This window comes from Drosophila bipectinata, chromosome 2L, assembly GCF_030179905.1.
Source record: "Drosophila bipectinata strain 14024-0381.07 chromosome 2L, DbipHiC1v2, whole genome shotgun sequence".
NCBI lineage: Eukaryota > Metazoa > Arthropoda > Insecta > Diptera > Drosophilidae > Drosophila > Drosophila bipectinata.
Window position 1 is genome coordinate 21,567,292 of NC_091736.1, and position 22,731 is coordinate 21,590,022.

General features: G+C 40.9%; 1 protein-coding gene and 1 long non-coding RNA gene across 2 annotated transcripts; both read right to left on the bottom strand.

The window, feature by feature from the left end:
• Positions 1–9,909: 9,909 nt before the first annotated feature.
• LOC108127095 (cilia- and flagella-associated protein 299) lies at positions 9,910–10,982 on the bottom strand. The gene is made up of 3 exons (XM_017243933.3): positions 10,824–10,982; positions 10,444–10,771; positions 9,910–10,384 (listed from the first exon to the last, which is right to left on the bottom strand). The coding sequence occupies exons 2-3, from the start codon at positions 10,747–10,749 to the stop codon at positions 9,983–9,985; spliced, it is 708 nt and encodes a 235-aa protein (XP_017099422.1). The 5' UTR covers positions 10,750–10,771; positions 10,824–10,982; the 3' UTR covers positions 9,910–9,982.
• A 10,900-nt stretch (positions 10,983–21,882) lies between these two features.
• LOC138925927 (uncharacterized) lies at positions 21,883–22,500 on the bottom strand. The gene is made up of 2 exons (XR_011442166.1): positions 22,297–22,500; positions 21,883–22,234 (listed from the first exon to the last, which is right to left on the bottom strand). It is a non-coding gene; the product is annotated as an uncharacterized lncRNA (long non-coding RNA).
• Between the last annotated feature and the right edge of the window lie 231 nt (positions 22,501–22,731).

The following is a 22,731-nucleotide window of genomic DNA, read 5'->3' on the forward strand; positions in this document are numbered from 1 at the left end:
CCAGTTGTGGCGCCTCCCGCTGGCCATTGTTTTCATGGTCCTGGCTAATTGGTTCGCTTCCAGACGATATCGGCTTTGATATATTTACCCCCACTCCCCCCTAATATCTGCATGGCCTGCATCTGGAAAATATTTATGCCAGAATCTGTAATTACAAATTCTGGATTTGGCTTTTGCATTTTGGATTAGGTTTTCGGCGCTCGGATCAGAGCTTTTGCAGCTCAGGCATCGAATTTAATTAAAAGTTTGCTTTCAATTTCAAAAGAAGGGCTCCCAATGGAAGCAATTGACCAAAAACTCTATTTTTTGGCTAAAATAAAATTGTTGCAGCAAGGAATATGTTGCTTTGAGTGCCCCTAGTTGGTCTTAGAAAACATGTTCACAACTCTGCTCCCTAAGACGAATGAGGCCCTAAGGTATTTTTATTGGATTTAATTTATATTATTTTTCATATTAAATTGCAAATACCTTTAGTGGAAGTCGTATCTTAAGGTGACTTTTTGTCTGGTGATTATATCCACGAGTTATATTAGGAATTTCGTTTTTCATTCCGGAACACAAACAGGTGTGTCGTCTCCCTGGCCTTCCACTGTTGCAGATGCACATTAATTTCGTTTTATGAAATCTTTTTCGCATTTAACTGTGTTACCTCTTCCCCGATAGAGGGGCTGGGAATGTCATTCCATTCGTCGAGAAAATGTTACACATTAAGACCTTTTTGTCGAGCTTCAAAAGTCGTAAAACCGAGTTTTATGAATGCGATTAAGAGCGTGAACTGCAGAAGAGCATATTTCTCCTCTACCGTGCCGGGGTACCCTTCCACGTTCCCACCCACCGTCAGACACCAACCGTCAGCGCCAAGCGCCCCTTTTCGGTGCGCGGGCCAGGCCGTCCTACTTGCCGCTGTTGTGTCCGGAATTTGTCATTTTTAATGACTGAGAAAAGAATGCGTTCGTAATTACATGGCAGAAACGAGAAACTTTCTGCGATATTTATACGTTCGTCTGGGTGTACATGTGGGTCTGGTATTCACTGTGTCATAAATTATCTTGCTTATTGTACTTTTTCGCTTATGAAAAGGATTTCTGGGGTACTCGGAAGGAAGCCAAAAAGAAATACATTTAAGAGTAGGGTCCTATGGAATTCCAGGGCCATGGCTGACTCAAGTAGTTATCACAAAATCGAATTAAATAATAATTTTTTAAAAAATGTATGCCTCTTCTTACAGCAGTAGATGTTGGTGGTGAGAAATATTTTTTTGACTATGGACCTATTCCTGATGCAGGATATCTAAGAAGTCTCGGCTTGGAGCATAACTAAGTGGCATGAACCAACTCGAGCCCGCAAAATTCAGCCATTGTTTCCCGCCCTTAAATCCGCTTCCAGTTCCAGTTGTCTTTCTTCTTCCTTTCCTGTTCTTCGTACTTTGTAGGTGGCGGTGCCCTGCCTCCCTGCCTCGTGGCAACCACTCTGGCCGCTCCCCCAACCTCTGCGGCTCTTCACTCTTTTTTCCAGAGCCCGGTATCGCTTTCTTCTTATTTGTCGTTGCATTCGCACTTAAGTGATTTTGACACTTGTCCTACTTTCCATGCGTTGATTTTTTATGTCAGCAGAGCATAGCCCGGACACGGGCACGGACACGGAGCCATTCCCTCACACCTTTCGTGACTGCCTTCCTGGCCAAGTTGTTCACCTTTCAATAATGCCCTGACAGACAGGGCGGAATGCCGTGAAGCAGTCTGGAGAGGAGTTGGAGTACTCCAACTTTTTCATACTCAACTCATTGGCACTATTTTTTGTGGTGCACTAACAGAAACCACTGAGAAATAGTTTCCAAAAATATGTACATATATTTATAATGGAATTTCTAATATACTTTGGGCATGATTCGCTGCTATTAAATGGATTATTAAAATACCTAAAATATAGAAATGCAAAAGTAAATAATAATAACTTGTTAGGTGACAGAAATATGGCATATTATTTAAGATATTTTTGCGAAGAAGAAGTACAATTAAACAAGTAATCAATTTGGATTGTATGATAATAGAAATACCCAATGGACCAATCGATTTTAAAACTCTGTTATTAAGTTATTATTTATCACATGCTCTTACACTTGCATTCAAAGGTATTGTTTGGTCAATTCTTTTTAAGTTTTTCAATTCTCTAATTAGGTTTTTACTGTGCAGATTCTTTGCCTTCTAGTGTTTGCTTTGCCGTCGTTAGTCGAAGTTGCATTTGCAGTCGTAGTGCAGCTTGTTGGGGCTCCAGTTGTCATCATTCCGTTCATAATACTCGACGTCATCTGCGTCTTTTGGCTTCGCACTGCGTTGGTGGGCGACAGGCAACTGAAGTGCACTTTTGCGGATTTGCCTGATGATTTGTCGCTGTGTGCGGCTCTCCCTCTCATTTTTGCACCGCCGGTCTCTGTCCCGGATGCGTGACTGCCTGACAGCCTGTTCACTTGTCTCTTTGGCTGTTTGTCTTGGCACCACTTCACATCCACATCACTGCTTTTCCAGAGGAAGTCGGACTTGGCTCCTAGCTTGACTTTTCAGCAGGATTCGGATGGACAACTTGTTTTATTCCTTGGGTTTTGCACTAAATTCCCCATTAAAGTGGAATTACTCTGCAAATCTTAAAGGCCTTTGTATGCACTTCTTAAATAATATATTCGAACTCAGGAAGACCTATTCTTCTATATTGGTATTCTTTGCTAGCTTTTTTGTGTTTTTCGCAGGCAAACTTCGTCCAGGTGGCGTCTGCAAATAATGATGTCTTTTAAACTTATTAGTTGACAATGTCTCTAGCCGTTTTCTCGATATAAAGTAATAGCCAAACTTGGGCAGATTAAATCATTTCCTACCTCAACTCATTTCACACAGATGCACCCCCACACATGTGCACGCAAGGGCTGAAACTTTTCATCGCCCAAAGTTTTGACAAGAATTTTGTCTCATCCTTTTTTGTTTGTTTTTTCGCCGCCATAGGATATTCCACAGCGCTCTAAGCCACACGCAGACATAGACACGTATATGTGTACAGTGAGGGACACCACACACCCCAAGCCCACACACAAAGTCACTTTGGCATTAAAAACTAATTTTATTTCTAATTAATTTTGACGTCTCGTCGTTTGCGGTTAAATATTCGGGCACGCGAGCAAAGACTTTCTGCCATTTGTGGTGCGGGCCGGAGACGAAGTCATTAAAAAAGTTGCCAAAAGACTGGGAGAGCACAACTTTCGGCACGTTTAAAGCCGAATCCGGGGTGGTTGGGGATGGGTGTTGGTGTGGGCGGCTTCTTGTGTATTTAGTTGTCAGCCTCAGCTCTGGGCGGCGGTGCACATTTTAAATGCCTCAAATGAAATTAACAAAGAAAAAGACGTAAAATGTCACCACAGCAGGTGTATACCCACACGTCGTATATCTGGTCCCACCTCCCATTTCCCATAGAGACACATATCGGCCACAGACAGCCGCCATATACCACCTTCCACATGTGTACGTTATGTACTCGTGTATGTCTTTGCGAGCAGTGATGCCAAGGCAACGGCATCAGGCTCGCCAACTGGAAGGCTTTTGGTTAAATTTTAAATGAAGTTGGCTTTAGAGACGTGGAATGAAATTATCGGCTGCGGCGGAGGCGATGGACTTGTCCAAAAAACCGAACAGGTGCTTACATTCTGGTTAGGTGATGTGGCCAGGCGTCAGTCATTGTTGCATCTTGGTTAGTACTATGGTGAGGGCTTAGAAAAAAACCTTAAAGAGTTAGATACCCAAGTTTCTTCCCAAGGGCATGTAACATGATCGAGCCCTCAAAAGAAATTTCGTTTTTTAGCTTATATTTATATAATAAAAGGTAGTATATAATATAAGGTAAAATGAATCTTAATTTAACAAAGAAAGAAAGAAATCCTGCCAATATTTGAGCCATTACGGTTCCAGTGTAAAAGCCCATGCTAAATTCTTAAATTCCTAATAATATTAGCACCAAATTTAAATCGAAATCAGCGTAATAAGTTCTAAACAAGGTTTTTAACTCTGAACCACTTAAGTTTATAGCCAATATCCCCCATAAATCAGCTTCATGGCCAGGCTTACACCCTTGAAACGCTCATCTCGTGAATGGGTTTATTATCGTGGCCTTCTTTTCCGTCCCCAAACGGTGCCTGGCCCCATCTTTTACAGCCCCCAGACCTCAATCTAGCCGATCATTGTTCTTGTCCATTGTGCACACTGTGTCGTATACGCAATATATTTTCGGGGTTTTATTTGCCGCTTGGCCGTACACGACAATGCATGCAAATAGTGTGGGACATGGCTACAAAATATTCCGCACCCCGCCAGCCGGCGGAGAGCAAACAAAATTGTCAACAAAATGCCGCAGAAATGCAGACACACACATTTTCATCCAAAAGGACACGGGCAGGCGAGCGAACACAGCGCCACTTTGGGTTTGTTTAAAGGTTTAGCAATGGGAATGGCATATTTTTGATGTGAGCCACCAAAAAAGAAGTAAAAACTTTATGCGACATCAAAAGAATGGCTCATAACATACTCTATAAATACACTAATAGGAAGAGTTACAAAAAATACATTTTTTCTAGTCGAGTAAAAAAGATGGTGACGAAAATCAATGAATTGGCCCTAGAGGTTGCACAATTAAATGACCATGATGGGATAGATAAGATCCCTATCCCAACTTTACACTTTTGTTTTCCTGGGAAGTGAACTTCCAACCTCTGCGTGGCTGCGTCGAAAAAAAACGTCAGCGGCAATAATAAAACCCCAGGTCATTTGCCAAAGCGCTTAGTGTCAAAGTATATTTGTTCAGCGCGTGCATGGCATTTTCGAAGCCGCGGGGGTTGGGTTTCGTAGGCCCTTTTATGGCTTTATTAAAACTAATAAACAATGGCAGCGGGCAACACTTTTGGGCCCAAAAGCCACAGGCCTCATCGATTTCTGGCCACTTCTAACGGGCCGGAAATCGGCTTTTACTTTTTTGCTTTTTCACCGCTCCTTTGTTATTCGCCAGACCGGGCTCTTCAGTTAATGCCTCCTCGGTGGCCGCCTCTTTGCGCAATTAACGCGGGTAATCCCCAGAAATCGGCTATTGGCCTGGCTTGGTTTAAATGCATTTATTTACTTAAACCGTGTAAACAATTGATCAATGCGCCGCCATTGAATTTTATAAGTAAACAGTTACGCAGCGGTTGCACATTCAATTAAAAGTTATTCAATCACAGCGGCAGCGGCAATCAACTGTATACTGTAGCGATAGAATTTCACAAATGTAAAAATTAATTAACTCCCTGGAGAACGCACTGAAATGGAACGGCGTAAAATCAACACTCAACTAATAGGGCCCCTTGGGAGTACCGGGTGGGGTAACCGGAGTGCAGCAGGAAATGTTTGAAGGCATCAACTTATAGCCATCAGCTTGCAAAAGTGCACGGCAGCGGTAATACTTTGTTAGTTGGCTATATTTTCCCAGGTCCCTGCCCTGCTTCGGGACTTGCCGGCTTCATTAGCCATTCCAAAGTTGGCTGTATATCAGGCAGAAGATTCATCTTAATATCCGCCGCCTTTGCGTCATTTTGCGGCACCAAGTCTGTATGCATTCATGGCCATAATGCCTGCGCCCAGCCCGTACACGCCCCAGGCGTCTTCCTCTTTTTGGGGCCACAAACTTATGCCGCACATTATGAGACTGCCGTTGAGCGTCGCCTGCTCATAAATTAATGAAAATTTATTTATGCCCCAAAAATATAGAGCAAACAAAGGCGGCAACTTCTCAGGACCCGGAATAAAAGGAGCTGCAGTATCAGGATGGGGTGAAGTGGTTTCCAGTGCATTAAGCAATGAAGACTCCGCCAAAGGTTGCATATATCACTCCGGAAAAATGTGCAGCAAGTTCTGCTAGCAAATGTCATGCCACATAGCAATATAGCCGAGGAGACAAAGTGGAAGAAATTCCAACTAAAAAATCAATTTGTTAAGCTTCAAATGGGGACCCGCACTCGGTGGCTCAGCCAGATAATATGCTTTTGTGTTGGCTGAAAATATTTGCTAGAATAACAATCAAGGTGTCCCGTGTCCGGGTCTTCCTTTGCCTTCCTCGAACGGAACAAAATGGCTTTTCGTGCTGCTTGCCAAATGGTCAACATTACATTTCCTATCTCGGTGCCTCACGCCCGTTTCTGCTACTTTTTTGCATGCAGTTTCCGTTTCCGTTTGGCTTAGCTTGGATCTCCTTCCACCCTACAACCCCTTCCGCCCGTTGCTCCGGCAGTTTGCATGTCATCACGCTTCCTTCGTGTCCTGCACTCGAAATGCACTTATCATGCGCCAGGACACAGGACTCTTGTCCGCTCTACTGGGTGGCACTTTGTAGATGTTTTGTCGAAAATGTCAACAAAATCCAGGCATTAATACTATATTTAGACGGAAGTTTGTCTCGGCATTCTGTTTTTCCTTTTTATGTCCCTCTGCCACATCATCAATTACACATTTTACAACTGCCGTGTCCTCTGGATGCCTCTGGGGAGAGTACACACCCCATATAAATGTATGCCACTCTCGGGTCACTCGCCAAACATACATAAATCAAACACTTCCCACGTTTCGAAACAATTTCCGACTCAAGACCCCCGTCCTCTCTCCGTGGCTGCCACTGTCTGTCTTTTAGCCGAGTTTTATTTATGACATCCGCCAAAAGCCCCACCCACTCCCATACGAACATAACTGAGCCATTCAGACAGACGTTTGATAAATGTATAGACAATACGACTTCAGTTAAAAAATTTACAATTGCTTTTTACTTGATACTCGGTAATTGTTGTTGTTGCTGGTTCGGCGCTTTGTGTTGCATTTTGATTTGTGGTTTATAAGCTCTTGTGTGGCCCATAAATTTGGCTTATTTTCATGCCATTATTGTCTGGTGTCGCTTCCAGCTCAGCGAAGTTTCCACAATTAAATAAAAACTTTAGTTTTGAACAATTGCTTGTCGCTTTCTAACATACTATTTAACATGTAAAATAATGAGAAATTCAATTAGAAAACTTTAAATGTAAATGTTTTAAAAGTGTCACCGTTTTTATATCTAAATAGATCGTGCTAGAATTAGGACTGGCAAAAATTCTGATACTGCATTCAAGGAAAACAACGATCAAAGCTTTATATGAAATTATATTTTTTGCAAAATCTACAATTTTGCAATTCACAATACTCTACCTACAATTTTTTTTGTAAAGGATTTTTTTTTATTAAAATAAACAAAAAACTTCAATATTTTTCACGTATTCACAGTAATAATACCTTATTTTATCTTTTAATCTATCGTCCGGGTTTTAGCATAAGCAAAAGTTGGGAACTAAAAAAACTATGATTTTTTTTTTTACAAGCTGGGACTTTGGAGAACTTAAAATGGTATTCTTCGAAATTGGAATTTATAAAGATTTTGAGAACTTTCTGAGAACGGGATATAATAATAATTACAGTAGCTTAAGGCCTTTAGTTGCTATAGCTGTAAATGTATATTTGTAAAATGTAAAAAATCTCAAATAATAAATAACTATATATAATAAAATGAATCCGCCTTGATAAGCGGAACGCTGAAGAGTGAAACTTAATTGGATCGAATCAAGAGGTCATAGAAAGTTCCTCAAAACACGTTTTTGCCTCGACATTCTGTTGATTCAGCCAAGTCTTAGCCACATACCTTGCTTTGCCGTCATTCCACAGAGTCCACAAAAACATCTGCAAACCGACAGACTGACAAAGGAAGGCACAAAAATTTTATTTGATGCGCTACATTTCATCTAATTCATTCCTTTATTATTTTCATTATTGGTCACATTTTATGACTTTTGTGCTGGAATGGAGGAAGTGGCTTTGGCAGGACCTTTGGAATTTGTGGCATGCAGCTTAATATTATGTGCCTTTCACTCAGACATCGGTTTATTTTCTCGGCTTCCTCCCGATGATGTTTTGTTTATGACGGTGTTTTATGTATTATTCTTGGGGCGAAAGGGTTTCGCCGGTTGGCCTCTCACGGCACGTAACTTCACCAGATGTCCATCCCGAGTGCTTAAATTATTTATTAGGCATCTTTTGCGACAGCTTACGACTTTATGAAATATTGTATTCTTTGGGCCAGGACAGCAATAACAAATGAAGCACATGGCGCAGCAGGAGCCTTTCGGGGGTCAAGTCATAAATTATTTTGTCGGCTTGTGGGACCCACGGGTCAGGCATAAATCCAATCACATTGACAGCAAGTCATCATGAATGGTATTCCCATATTCATAGGATGTTCCTTACTATTGGTTTTTATCTAACCTGCAAGATAAAGTTTTATGCCACTATAATGGAACATGCACGAGGACCAATTAAATTGAGCCTCAAATAAGGATAAAACCAAATACTTTTTGGCATTTATTACACACGTCCTTAATTATTCAGTGGCCTTCCTGTTTGCATAATTTGCCAATTGAACTACTTCCCAGCAAACACAAAAACATAGTGCATGTGTGCTCAACAGAGTTATTTATATAAATAAGATCAAATGGAAATAATTCGGCATTATTGGTCGACAAGCCGAACTATTTACTATTGATTGACATGCACACAACTTTTTGCCACCGAATTTGTCAGGACCGGGCCAAAATGGCAATGCAGGAGCAGAAAAACAAGGCAAGGACATTCTAATAAACATGTTTTTGTTTTTCGAGTTGCAACCTTATTGTTTTGCTCCGTTCGGTTAATCAAAATATACAGTGACACTGTCTCAGTGTACAGGCGATTGTGTCTCGTGGTCCTGGCTGGAAAATCCAGTCTGGCACTAAATTGCGACTTTATTTCGTTTGAAATTTATTTAGCCCCAAAATGCAATCTTAATGTCGGCTCGGAGGAAGGTCTTTCGACTGTTGTTTTCATTTTTCGGGGCCAACAAATTTGCCATATCTTAGGGCAGAACAAAGACACATGAACTGGGACTTGCCCTTCCTCGTCCTGTGGACTTGGCTTGAGGAGACCAGGTAAATATTTATTTCCTCCTCAGGGGCGGAGGGCTAAGCATTACTTAGTTATCCCCGGGTCACCTGAGGGCTGGATGCTGCACAGAATCCTGCAAGAGCAGTTCAAGCTACAGCTCCAGCTCCTGATGCTTGTTTTAATTGAATTATTTCTGGGCGGTCTGCAGAGCTGTGCCGGTTATAAATTAGCAGATAATTGTCTATGCAAATTAAATTGTATATGCATTGCTGGTGGCAGCTAAATCATAATTTAAACACGTTTATTATTTATTTATCCTTGCTCCGGAAAGTTCCGTACTGAATACTCCTTGGTCTAGCGTCTTCTTGCGTTTGCAAATATGACTTGGAAGCTAATAAATAATTAAATTAATGTTAAAAGTTACAAAAAATATTCAAAATCAATGAAAAACGAGACAGTAAAACAAGCCTATTGAAGAGCGAAATAAAACATCCATAAGTTGTTAAAAAATGGACGATTAATCTATATTAAATTGGCTACATAAAAATTGGCTTTTAGATAAATTGGTACTATGAGTACCGGATATATTAAATATATAAGTCTAAAGGATAGAGCGTTGCCCATTATTTTGGAAAGCCTATGAAGGTCAATTAAATGTGTACCCAGAGCTTGTGGCGAAACACAAAGCATTGGCCAAACAATGCCAAACGGGCAAACAAGCATACACCCGAGACTCTCGAGCCAGGACAGTTAATAGATTTATGCAACTGGAGTGCTGTGGCCAGTCTGCCTCCGATAAGCTCTGGAAACGGCATAAAACCATGGGTAATTTCCGCTCTCTGATGGAAACCGTCCATAGGAGCTGTCAACAGTCAGAGCCAGACCCACAAGAGATAAAAAGCCATTTACGTAAGCTGTCAAGGACAAATTCGCCCACCCTAAACGCTGTTTCCATTGGCTTTATTGACATTTCGATGATTTCGCTAATTGATGCGCCTGATGATGTGATCGAAGAATATGACGTACCCGTAGACGGGTGAGGGGTACATAGCCCTCTTGGCGTTTCTGGAGTAGGGGCACTTGCAGGTCGCGTTTACGCAAATTATCTTGTGATCGCCCGTGTGCTTCAGCAACAGGCTGTGGGCACCTTCGTTCACCACCCGAAAGTTGTCGCTATCGTTGTACTGGACCCGGTTCCGGTTCCATGCGTAGTAGCTGAGGTGGTGCTTCCCCGGCATTAGCTTCTTGGTGTTCTCAAAAACAGCCCTCCAGTCGGTTATGTTCACCGCGGTCTTGAAGCGGCTCTCCCGCAGACTCTGCTCCAAGTCGATGAAGCTGGATACTTCCAGACCTTTGTGGCAGCGCATTTGCAGGTAAATAACAGTCTGTATGTATCGATATCGATAATATCAAACCATAATCATAATAGGCCGTCCACACTTACCGAAAGTTGCCGCTCGATCAGCTGCTTCTCCCGAAGGGCAAGCTGTTGAAGGACCTTGTCGTGGTTGTTTAGGAAGTCACCGAAGTTGTAGACCCCAAATAGACCGCGGGGCTTCAGGAGGAGCATCGCCTGGTCGCGTCGCTCCTCAAACTGGGCCCGGGTCAGAAGTCCTCCCAGGCAGTTTTTTCCACAGCCATTTAGAATCAGGTTTCTTTCGACTTGGATATTGCGCAAGTACCGAACATCTTTCAGGGTGATGAAGCTGTCCACGTAGTCATCGTAGGTGTTGAAGTCAAGGAAATTCATGATCGAAGCAAAAGTCAGAAACCTGAAAGGCAAAAGATCCAGTATGAGGCGGAATGACGGCAAATGGTAATTACTTCTTAAATTCTAACGAAACCGCAACAAGTAACTCGAAAAAGGGCTGCTTTTAAGCAGCAGAACTGCGTGTTTGTGGGGGCTTTGGCGTGTGATTGCGTACAAGTTAAAATGTGTTATATTTAAAACTAGTTGGAAGTTCAAACAAAATACACGACTGACAACTGACAAAAAGCTGGCAAACTCGGCTGAAAAGCTGAACTTTTGTTGGCTTAGCAGATTAAAGTGGTTCTCATTTCGGATTTCCTCTTGAATCTCAAAACGCGACTACAGAAAACTTTTCCTTTGCGTGCTGTGGTGGAGCAGCTTTCTAATGGAACATATTTAAGCTGAAACGATACCCGGAATGGACTCGAACCATTTGTGGACTCGAATTAAACCAATTTTAATTTCACCTGCCGCACAAATAATTAAAAATTTTCCACATAGTCACCCGGTCTAGCCTGAACTCGCAGCTCTGTTCGTGTGGCCAATTTAATAAATGAGAAAAGTTTTACAAATCGAAGCCCCGACATTGCCCTTTTACACTCCGGTGGGGCAGATTTTCAATTACATCTTTCTATGGGCCACGCCCACCCACACATTCAGGGCGCACGCACACGCCCCTTCCTTGCGGGGGATTACGCATATTCGACTAATTACTTCATCAACATTTTACACTGCGTGCTAAGGGAAGTTTCCATTTTCAGCCTGTGCGTACGCCAGCTCTTTTGTCCTCTTCCGCTTCGCATCCTGTGGCGCAAGGACTTAAAAGGTAGGTTAGTGGACTAACAAACGACACCTACAGCTTGGATAACATTTCTGATGGCTGGAAATTAGTATGACAAATAGTATGACAGCTGAAAAGATTGGAGTAACTATTGGGCTTACTTGTTTTATAGGCTGTTCGGAGTAATCGTACAGCTTTGTGTGTATTCCGTTAAAATGATGTAACTAAGCAATTATTTGGCCTATTAGTATTATGTTTATATGAAATTAATCTAAAAGCATAAATATTAACTCCATATAAAGTCTTTATTTTAAAAGAAAAATAAAATGTAGTCCATTTTTCTCACGACAGACATTGTAGGCATTATAGCCCTAACCTATTATTATACTTCCGAAAGGATTTTGTAAAAAACGGTTCATTCGATTTTGGTTCATTCTTAATATAACAGAAGTGACTATTCATTACTAATGTGGCTATCTTTGGAGCTACGATTTTAACCGAAACTCCAACTAAATATACATATTAAAGCTAACTTCAGTAGGTAATTTTTTTTTATTTTGATGAACTTGAGGAGGATATTGCCACCCTTCAGAGAATGCACAAAAATGTTACATTTTTTAAGGTTTTAAGGTTAAGCCATTTTTAATGTGTTATGTATTTAATGTATTATTAAAAAAATTAGATTGGAGTAAATGGTTTATAGCAACCATTTTCAATCTGGCTAATCGGCAAGTAATTAGTTAATTCATACTGAAAGGAAAATGCTGGCAGGTCCTGGCACACTTCCAAGTTGCTTTTCAATTTCCACACAACACACACAAAGATTTTTCGCAAGGATCGGTAGGTGTGCGCGGGTGTGTCAGGGCCGGAGTCTGTCTGTGTGGATTTCCGCTATTTAGACACGCTTTTCCACTGTTTGCAATTGTTGGTGCTGTCGCTGCAGCAATTAACATGCAACCCAGCCTCCCTGCCCCGCTCGCACTCAGCCTCTCGGAATTTTCTGTGCCCCGTCCATGCGGCAGCTGCTGTTCCGTTTTGCGTGCCTTGTCACCATCTTGCCACTGCAGCTTGCCGCCTTCTTGAGCGCGTAAATTGCTACTTCGCGGATGGAATCGCCCCCTCTCTCGGGCTGGATGTCGCCAGTTCGGTGCCAGCCCCGATCCCCGCTTCGACTATGCTTGCTGCCAGGACTCGCTCGCATCCCCATTCTGCCCGCTGCGTCTTGGCCGGGCCATTGTTTGACTTGGTCATTAGTAAATGTACTTTGTCGCAGCATAAAAAGGAGTTAAGTGCGCACTCTAAGGATTTATGTGCATTACCGAAGAATGGGGCAGCAATGCTCGATGCTGCAGCCCGGGACCTGCCTTTTCCATGTGTTAAGTGCACATTTTTGATGAATGAGAAGGGGTAAGGAGGTAGAACTGGAAGTGTAAGTCGAGGTTGAGAAAGTTCCTTTAACTGGTTTACAATTGCTTAACGGACTGCCACTAGAATTTACAGCCGAGCAGTTGCATTCATTATGGCACAGCCATGCCAATCATAAGCCAATTCATAAGCCGTCTAAGAACTTTTTGCGATAGAAGCCTTAAGTGCATTTAAGTGGACTTATTATTCATTTATGCAGTTGATCAAAATCAAATGCAGGGTACAAGTGATGTAGTTAAAGCCTTCTAGACAATAAATAAACGTGATAAAGAGCCTTATCAGGAAAAGGAATGAGAAGGAATGGGTGATGTGTATTTGATCCAGGTAAATAATTCCTAATGATGTTAATTTGATCAAGGTGTATACATTTTACTAAAATGCATAAATGTTAACCGAAAGTTTTCAAAAAATGTTCTTACTAATTTAAAGCTAAACGTCAGAAGCTTCGTACTTACAAAGGTTGGCTGTAAGGCTTTTATTTCAGATTTCATGTGAAAGGCGTTTATTGATTCCCCCTTTGGCCAGAAGATGACAGTCCATATAAGATATTTCTAGAAATCCAGACCATAAAGCCTTGGGGCAGACTTAGGCGAGCGAAAAATAAATTGAACTCAACCGGACTTCTGTGAAGCATTGGCAAATGCGAGCACAAATTATCAAGTTACCATAAATTGCCCTCACTCGGCTCGTACATCTTGCCAATGAAATCAAAGCCACATAAATTGCGCAAATAATTCTGCCAGATTGGTCCCCTTTGCGAACTTTTGCCGACGTCCTGCGAGTGCAGCTGCCACAAAGACAAAGGCAGGACCAGAAGAATCATCACTTACAAACTGACCACAAAGTCCTGCCAGCCACTGCTCCCCTCGACTAGGCGCCCTTGGAAACAGGCCCGCAATCGATCAAAAGGAATTATGTCTCAACACAATTGTAAATAAATCTTTGCGGCCATGTGGACATCATGTGCATGCCGAGGCCCGAGGCGAAGGACTAAGACGGAGTAGGGAGACGGAATGGCTCAAATCCTGCCCAGCTCACATATATGAAGATTGAGTGGTAATGTGTGCAAATCTAAAGCTTCCCCACAGGCTCCCCGCCGGCGAATCCCGATGACCGTTCTCTCGCTGCTTGTTGACATGTTGGTAGATTGGTCCTTAGCCGATTGCATCGATTGCCAGGATGGCTGAGCGCCCCTCTCGGTCTCAGCCTGGAACTGGGGAATTAAGTCTAAGTGCCGGAAATTAATCTGCTTAAAAGAAGCCACCATCAGTAACAGTGCATACCCAAGTACCAGATGCATGGGCATCAGATCCCCAATTTAATATTATTCAAGTCGAGTTACAAGCGTCGTCCCTATTAGGAAATCGCCTCGAGGCGAGGACACCGTGGTCCAGCTGCCTTTGCTGCTTCATAGCTGGTTTTCGGTCCAAATTTATAATGCGTATCGATAATGATTTGTAATTTAAAGCTCAAACAAGTTTCCGGCAATTTTTGTGGCTGACACGCGCCTACCATTTTCGCTTCCCTCGTCATCTTGTTTACTTTTCATCTGGCAAGAAAAAAAAAACCCAGAGAGAGCAAGGCTCTGTAAAAAACGAACTTATCGACGTAATCATTGGGACACGGAAAGAAACATCAGCTTTCCCATTAATTTGTTTCTTGTAAACTGCCTCTGCCGAGGGCTTTGTGCAATCAGCACGAACGTGAGCATCTCCGGTGGCCCGGAGTTTGTATTGTTTTGCTTTTGTGGAGCAGGAACAGGAAATTCGATAGCAGGAAATGTGAAATGGCCGTTAATGACGACTGCCGTAAATATGGGTAACGTGCCAGATCTCCCTGTGCGTATACGTAATGTGGAGATATCAGAGATTTTTTAATGGCAGAGATAACACCACATGAGTCTTTCTAATTTGATAATATATCTGAGCTATATCTGAGCTGGAATAACATATTTAATTACCCTTCAAACGGTTGGGCTCCGAGACATTTAATACTTTTTTCAAAAATCGATTCAATAAATGATTTTGTGGAAAAATATAGAGTTTTCAGATCGAATCACAATTTATTTATTAAAATATCATAGGCTATTACGTTTTATTTATTAAACTAATTAAATAAATATGCTTATAAACTCAATTCTTAAATTATCTAAATTATTATTATAGTATGTATGACTAGTATAAACAAATAATATTTATAGATAATAGATAATATTTTCACATAATAAGAGACTATTAAAATGGCATTGACTCTTAAACTGAAAACATTATAATTTTATCTATATATAGTTTTCTCTGTAGATAAAATTTTATCTTTTTAAGGCTAGAATAAATTATTTAGAGTACAATAAAAAAAATGAACACAAACGACTATTTACATTTTTAATTGAAAAAATTCTATTTGTTACTATTCAATTCTATTTAAATATATTAAAAATAGTATTTATTGTAAATATACTAGTACATTTAATCAGTAAATGTATAAAAATAAAGCATATAGCTTATATGCTAAACAGTAGGCTAAACAGCCCTGCACATAATTACAATAAGAGCAAATGTTGATGGAACATGAGAACATTACAGGAAGTTTGGCCAAATGAGGGAGCACTTGGGCCAACATCTGCTGCTTCTTTAGAGGCTTGTCATGTCTATTGTTAGTACCCGATGTTGCCTGCTGGTAGGCATCTTCATGTCGGCCATTAAAATCGTGCTCGCCATATGTCAGCGATATTAATTTTTTGCCGGAGCAGATTCGGTACGACGCCTCGATTGGCAGGCAGTTGCCAGTAGGCCGGGGACTACGTGGCTGTTGTTTCCATCGCCCGACACGTGAGTCCTTTCGCCGCTTACGGTTATGGTTATCGACCTTATGTAATTTGCCCAGCCATAATGCACTTTGTTGTCGCACATGTAATTAACTCAAATAGGCAGCAATGCCCGGGCCCCGGGGCCATGGCCTGTTGCGTAAAAGGATTCGGGTAATTGCCCGATTTGTAATCTGCTAAAAATGAATTTAATTTGCTTTATTGTTACAAAATCAACTGCTATAAATTAAGAGGATTAACTCGGGCCAGTTCAATCTGCACAAATGCATTGAAGTCTTCCGTTGGGATTGAAAAACCACTTGATCTTTCACAATTGGTATTGGTATTTAAACAATTGTGTCAATTATACAAATAATATATTATTATAATTTGTTCTTTCTCTAGTACTTGCAATTTTATCAGTGAGAGAATACCTTCTCCGACGTCATAAAGAGTGGGTATATATTCTCGACGGCGTTCAAATGTATCAAAGTCAAGGGATAGAGTCCTTCCCCTCAAAAAAGTCATTACGTTGTAGCCCTTATTTCAAAAAATTCTTAGGAAAAGCTTTAAATGTAAACTATCGAGAATCGATATCGTATCGAGAACCTAACTGTATGCGCAATTCGCTTAATTAAAAATATTGATTATGCCCGGTACTCTTAGAGTCCAAGGGTATATTGTAGTCGTGTGAATGTATGTAACATAGGGAAGGAATCATCTTCGACCCCATAAAGTATACATATTTTTGATCAGTATAAACAGCAGAGTCAATATAGGCATGTCGGTACGTCCGTGTGTGCGTATGAACGTGTGGATTTCATAGACTATAAGAGAAAGAGCTTTGGCATGGAGACATCAATAACGCCCTCGCCCACGCCCACGTCCAAATTTTGGCAAGTTCAGAAAGGTTTTTTGAAAAACTTTTGATGCCAAACTATTTCATTCAAATCTGACGATTATTAGAGCAGTTTTTTTTCGCGGTCTTTCAGAATTTTGGAAATGCACCAATTAGCGCATAAGCTAGCAATCCTTTATTTATCATAAAGCTTAGAGACTCAAACGACCTAGGGGCTCAATAAACGAATTATTATTTATTTATTATTTATTAAACTGAGAGTAATCAGTAAGGAAATTTAAAATACTTGATTTTAAATTTAATGGACAGGAAGGAGAGACGATGGGGTAGAGACCATTGTAGTTCGAACATACATAAGACTCTAAGGGGGTCATGATGTGCATATGTTGAACTACAATGGCTAAGAAATATAGGACTAAAGTTACTAGTCCTTTATTAGGAATACTGAAGTTTAAGCGTGTAAGTAAATGCTGGCTATCTACATAACCATTGATGAGTTTATGCAAAACAAGAAAGGAATGCTAACTTCGGGCGGAGCCGAAGTTTATATACCCTTGCAGTTAAAACCGGATATATATCGCAAACATCGGATATAGTTGGCCGATCCTTATGGGAATAGGAATATATAATCCAATTTATTACAATACAAAATCTAAAAAAAGTCCCAAACTTCTATCTTCAAAAATACGAAAGTTGATATTTCTACCAAATACCATTTCCGATCGTTCAGTTATATGGCAGCTATAGGATATAGTCGGCCGATCCTAATGAAATTTGGTAGGTCGGATTAACTGACCAAAAATATAATCTGTACCAAGTTCCAGCTTTCTATCTTCAAAAACACGAAAGTTGGGTCATTTCCGATCGTTCAGTTATATGGCAGCTATAGGATATAGTCGGCCGATCCTTACGAAATTTGGCATGTCGTATTATTTTGCCAAAAATAGCTCTCATGTCAAATTTGAACTCTCTAACTCTAAAAACACCAAAGTTATACCATTTCCGATCAATCAGTTATATGGCAGCTATATGATATAGTCGGCCGATCCGGGCCGTTCCGACTTATATACTGCGTGCAAAGAAAAGAAGGGTGTGTGCAAAGTTTCAAGTCGATAGCTTTAAAACTGAGAGACTAGTTTGCGTAGAAACAGACAGACGGACAGACGGACAGACGGACAGACGGACATGCTCATATCAACTCAGGAGGTGATCCTGATCAAGAATATATATACTTTATAGGGTCGGAGATGTCTCCTTCACTGCGTTGCACACTTTTGGACAAAATTATAATACCCTCTGCAAGGGTATAAAAACTACACACAGCATTGTCCTATGATTAGTTGAGGTTGGTAAGTTTATTATTAAGAGTCTGCTACTGTAAGAGGGATGGTGAAGATTTGCATTCCAGTTAAGATCTCTAAGTGCTCTAAGTTAAGAAATTCTTTTGTATGGATTCTATGCCGTCTTGATGAACTCCATGTTGGGGACTCCAGACTTGTGAACCGTACTCTAGTATCGGACGGACAAAAGAAATAAATAAACTTTTAGTAATATAAGGGTCGTTAAATTCTTTTGACCACCTTTTAATAAAACCAAGGACAAATTTAGCCTTATCGACTATTGTGGAAATATTGTCAGCAAATTTAAGTTTAGAGTCTAATAGGATACCGAGATCATTAACCTGAGTTAATTTTTCTAAGGCAATCCCATAGAGAGCCTGGAGAGGGAAAGATCGATAAAAAGATATAAGTTTGCATTTTGATCCATTGAGTATTAAATCATTCGCCTAACACCATTTTTTGAATTTTTTGAGATAGTACTGAAGTTTGCATTGGGCTGAAGCATATTTGTGTTGAAGACACTAGTACTTGAGAGTTCGTTAAATCAAGGGGCAAGTCCTTAATAAAAAGAGTTAACAGTAACGGGCCAAGATCACTTCCTTGGGGCACCCAGATGTAGCACGGACCAAGCAGTAATGTGTTTTTTTTAAATAAGACTCTTTGTGTTCTTCTATCGAAGTAACTGGAGATCCAGGAGACGTTAGGAGGTCTGTAGGAAATCCCAGAAGATTCAATTTACTCAACAGGAGTGAGTTATTGTAGTTTTAGTTGGCAGCAATGGACTTTTCTCCTTTTTTATGTAAGGGAATTATGAAGAAAATGACGAGGGAATTACGATTCCCCTCGTTCCACTTAAGGGGAAAAATCGAGGTTTCCAAAGATAAGTTGAAAAGTCTATGTAGAGGCAAAGATTATTCTAAGGTTACATTTATATGTCCAAATACTAAACCGGATTTCGGTTCGGATTTTTTCGGATTTTTTTCCAAGCGCAAACTTTAAAAGTTAGTTAAAAAGTAAGTGGAAGATATGAGTACCGGGTATATTATAGTCCGGAAACTCGACTACAGCCGTCATTTCATTTTTTAAGTATTTTTTTGTTTTTTTGACCAAGTTTCCGAGATTTTTGCGAGACTTCAGTAATGACCAACCTCCACCAAGTCCTGGATAGTCCTTGCAGTTAACGGCATACATTTTCGTTATTTTTGCGGGTGTGTATTTAACTTTAGCCCAAAGCCCGCAGGGCCAACAAAACCATAAAGGATATTTTTCGTTTGCTGACAGCGGCTCATTTGGCTGCTGAAAAGGCCAAAAGTCTGGCCAAAAGTTTGGGGCTGGGGGATCATCTTTATCCTCTGGCTCCAGTTTGTTTTTGGGGAAGTTTACGGAGGAGAATAGAAAGTGAATAAGTTGTTGCTTATGAAACACGCTTGCAGCAACTCCCCGAGAAGAGTTGTTATTAAAACAATCTAGGGCGGACACAGTCCCCGGGTGTGTTATTTTCAGTCCCAGTTTAGAGGCAAACATACATGAGTCTGCACACAGACGCACATATATGAGGTCCTTGGGGGAATAACTAAATTTGATTTGTTTTTGGGGGGCAAGGCTAATCATGTAAGTCACGATCGTAGGCGACTGCAGGAGCCCCTTTGGCAGGAGCCTTCAAATACGATTTTAATCATGTTCCCCGACAGAGCGCTGCTCTGTCTTTTGGCCTCCTTTTCGCCAATCTGTGCTTTAATAATGCCCAAAAGTTTTTTACCAAAATTGAAAACTCGTGCAAATAATTTGCATAATGTACAAGATAATGTACGAGACAGACTTGGCTCACCTGGTTGGTGCAAACGAGGATAGTCGATGTTCATTTTATATCTTGCTTTATTTATGAACACGTATGAATGTATAGAAATTACATAATATAATACGTATGATTGTGCTATCTACATTCTTGAGATTGCAACACTTTCTGTAATACAATTTTTTATCAAGATTTTTAACAAACATTTATGGACTTACTATCTAAAATAGGCCGGAAACTAACCACTGAGGAAACTTATTTAATATGACAGACTGCGGGGTACATATATTTCACTTGGAAAGCGAAACTAGACCTAAATTGTTGGTCCCCTGGCGGTACCGGTTATTAAGTACTTGAACTGGTTCCCCATTATAGCTGCTAGCATGGCTTATAAATATGGGTATAATTACGGAAAATACTGTCCCAAAATGACCAAGTGCCAGGAATGAGTGCCGCACATTTATTTATTCCCCTTAGATTCAAATTTCGCTTAGTGGACTTCGGTTGCAATTTATTTATATTGTGGGACCTGCTCAAACCTCCTATCCTATTCCTTCTCCCTTTGTCCTAGTCCCTGTCTTTTCTTACCGTGGCTCACCCTCTGACCTGACTCTTGCCATTGGCAAAGCTTCAATAATTGCTGCCAAATTGCAGGCGAAGAAGTCAGCCCTGCAGCAAATGGCCGGTCTAGAGAAACTTAATTGAAGTGTAAGCTGTTGAAGATGGACGCTGCATGCCACACTCCCTCTGCCACACTTGCTCCCTCAGTTTTCCGGCATTTTTCCCAAGAGAAGCCAGGTCACGTCAAGCGAAAAAGAAAAATAAGAATTAAAAAGTAAAAAACCAGGAAAATTGTGCAAAACCGAAGCCGGGGCTCTAATGGATTAATTTACTTTGTCGCAGTGCCAAAGCACTTGAAATTGGAAGGCATCAAGGCGTGTAAAAGGTTTCTGTGGCATGCCACACCTCCCTCACTTGCCACCATTGTGGATTTGGGGAATCGCCACTTTAATAGCGACACTCGTTTGCGAGCCTAATTGAAATGCTGATGAAAAGAAAATGGTTGTTTAAAAACAATAATCAAAAGTGGAAAACTGTGGCAAGCGTTCGCCACACACTTGCCCCCTCACCCGCAAAAGCACTCGCACGCAAACACCTTTGTGTTGACGGAAAAACAGAAACGAAACCAAAACAAACCAAACCGAAAAACAACAAAGCGGCGCCCGAAAGGCGGAAACAGTGTAGCTGGCCATGCTTTTTGCCCGATGCCCCAACTAACTTGTTAGCCGGAAAGACTACCCTCCCAGCCCGTCCAGGCCCCTGTTTTCTATTTATAGAAATAACAACCTTAATTTATGAGATGGCAAAGTAATGATAAAGATTTTAATTTCAGTTAATTGGCACCATTCTATGCATAAAAAATTAATTATATCAATTTATATAATCGTTATATTATATTATATTATAATGTAACTTGAAAAAATGACATATGTTAATTCTTTTCTTATTTAAAATAAAACAATGAAACTTAAGGTGTAAGTTAAAAGCCGTGTTTTTTTTATACTCAAATAATAATATTTGACTGTCTTTTAAATCGGCTTTTATTCAAACATTTTTTGAGTTTTAAAGCACTTATTTCAAAAGCAAGCTTTGAGTGCAAATTATTCAGTTAAGCCCGGAGTAACCGTCGAGTATACCCCGACTTTGGCCTTCGTGCAGACCGTTTTGGTCCTCAGCTCTGGCTTTCTCTTGCCGGCTGCCATGTGTTGGTCAAAAATAAATTGAAGTGGTTTTCCCCTTCAGCCCACCCCTGTCTGCAACCTGTACAACATATTTTATCCTGTGTAGCTGAATCCCCCACCACCACGGCTGCGTATTTGGGAGGAAGCCGCAAGCATTTAGCAAGCGACGCCTTACCGTTTGCAACACTATTTCAAAGGACGAGATAAAAAGCCCAGCACAACGAGATGGCAATTTTAGCATTAAATTAGGTGACTCCCGGCCCGTAGACCGGCCGACCAGGTGGGACAGCTTAGCCCTTACGACAAGGATCGCCTTCATGTTCCCGCATGTAAAGTAGTTTTTATGTGGTCCACCTACCCGCCCAAAGCGGCTGGAAACCACGCGCTGTGCTGTTGGGAGTGCATCATTAATTTTAATTTGTATTGCCCCAGCCGACAACATGGCCAACTGGCAGCCACGAAAGCCTTGCCAGCTCGCCAGCCTCGCCGGCCTCGACAGCGGCCCAAGGACACCCAGGACACTCGGCCATCCAACATTTATAACCCTTCCTCGGCTGGTCCGGTGGCTCTTTACCTGCCGGCAACCTCAATCCGACAACGTCACTTGCATGGCTGTTTAGTTTCACTTAAAGGACCTCTTTGTTGTCTCCCTTGACGTCCTTGCCTTCCAGTTGGTCTTTTATATATTTTCTCCTGCATGCGCACTCACACCTTCAGTGGGAGACCTCGGACTGCAAAGCCTGAAATGGGTTATTATAAAATGTGTGAAAACTTGCGGAGCCTGTGGAAAATTCGGAATGACATTTCGGGCAGCACAACCACAAATTACTTTCTTAGTTTATTCGAGTTTTAACAAACCCATCTCGACGCGCATACAAAACATATTTTTCCGACTTTTATTAGAATAATCAATTGGATTGGATTTCTCGCAAAATGAATTTCTGTGGTAAACTCGGAATAAAACATTTTTAGTTGGCAAATAAAATGCGGAGAGAAAAATAGCATGCTCTATAAATTTTGTTTGATTTTTGTGGATTCCAAAAACAAATCAAACCAATCACTGCAAATGGTCCAACAAAATTTAAAAAAGGTTGTGATAAAGATTTCATTAAGTTGCCACAAGCTTAAACTAGTTCTTATATTCTTTGAGGAGTACGTTTTTTCTTTTTCAATAAATTCCATTTGGCTTTGTTTAAATCAATGGCTTCTACTGTTTCCGAATTAATAAACTGCCTAC

Excerpts from the sequence above, each read along its gene's own strand:
- LOC108127095 (XM_017243933.3), bottom strand. The coding sequence starts at position 10,749 with ATGAATTTCCTTGACTTCAACACCTACGATGACTACGTGGACAGCTTC. Across the intron at positions 10,385-10,443 it reads TGATCGAGCGGCAACTTTCG|ACTGTTATTTACCTGCAAAT; the intron begins GTAAGTGTGGAC and ends CGATACATACAG.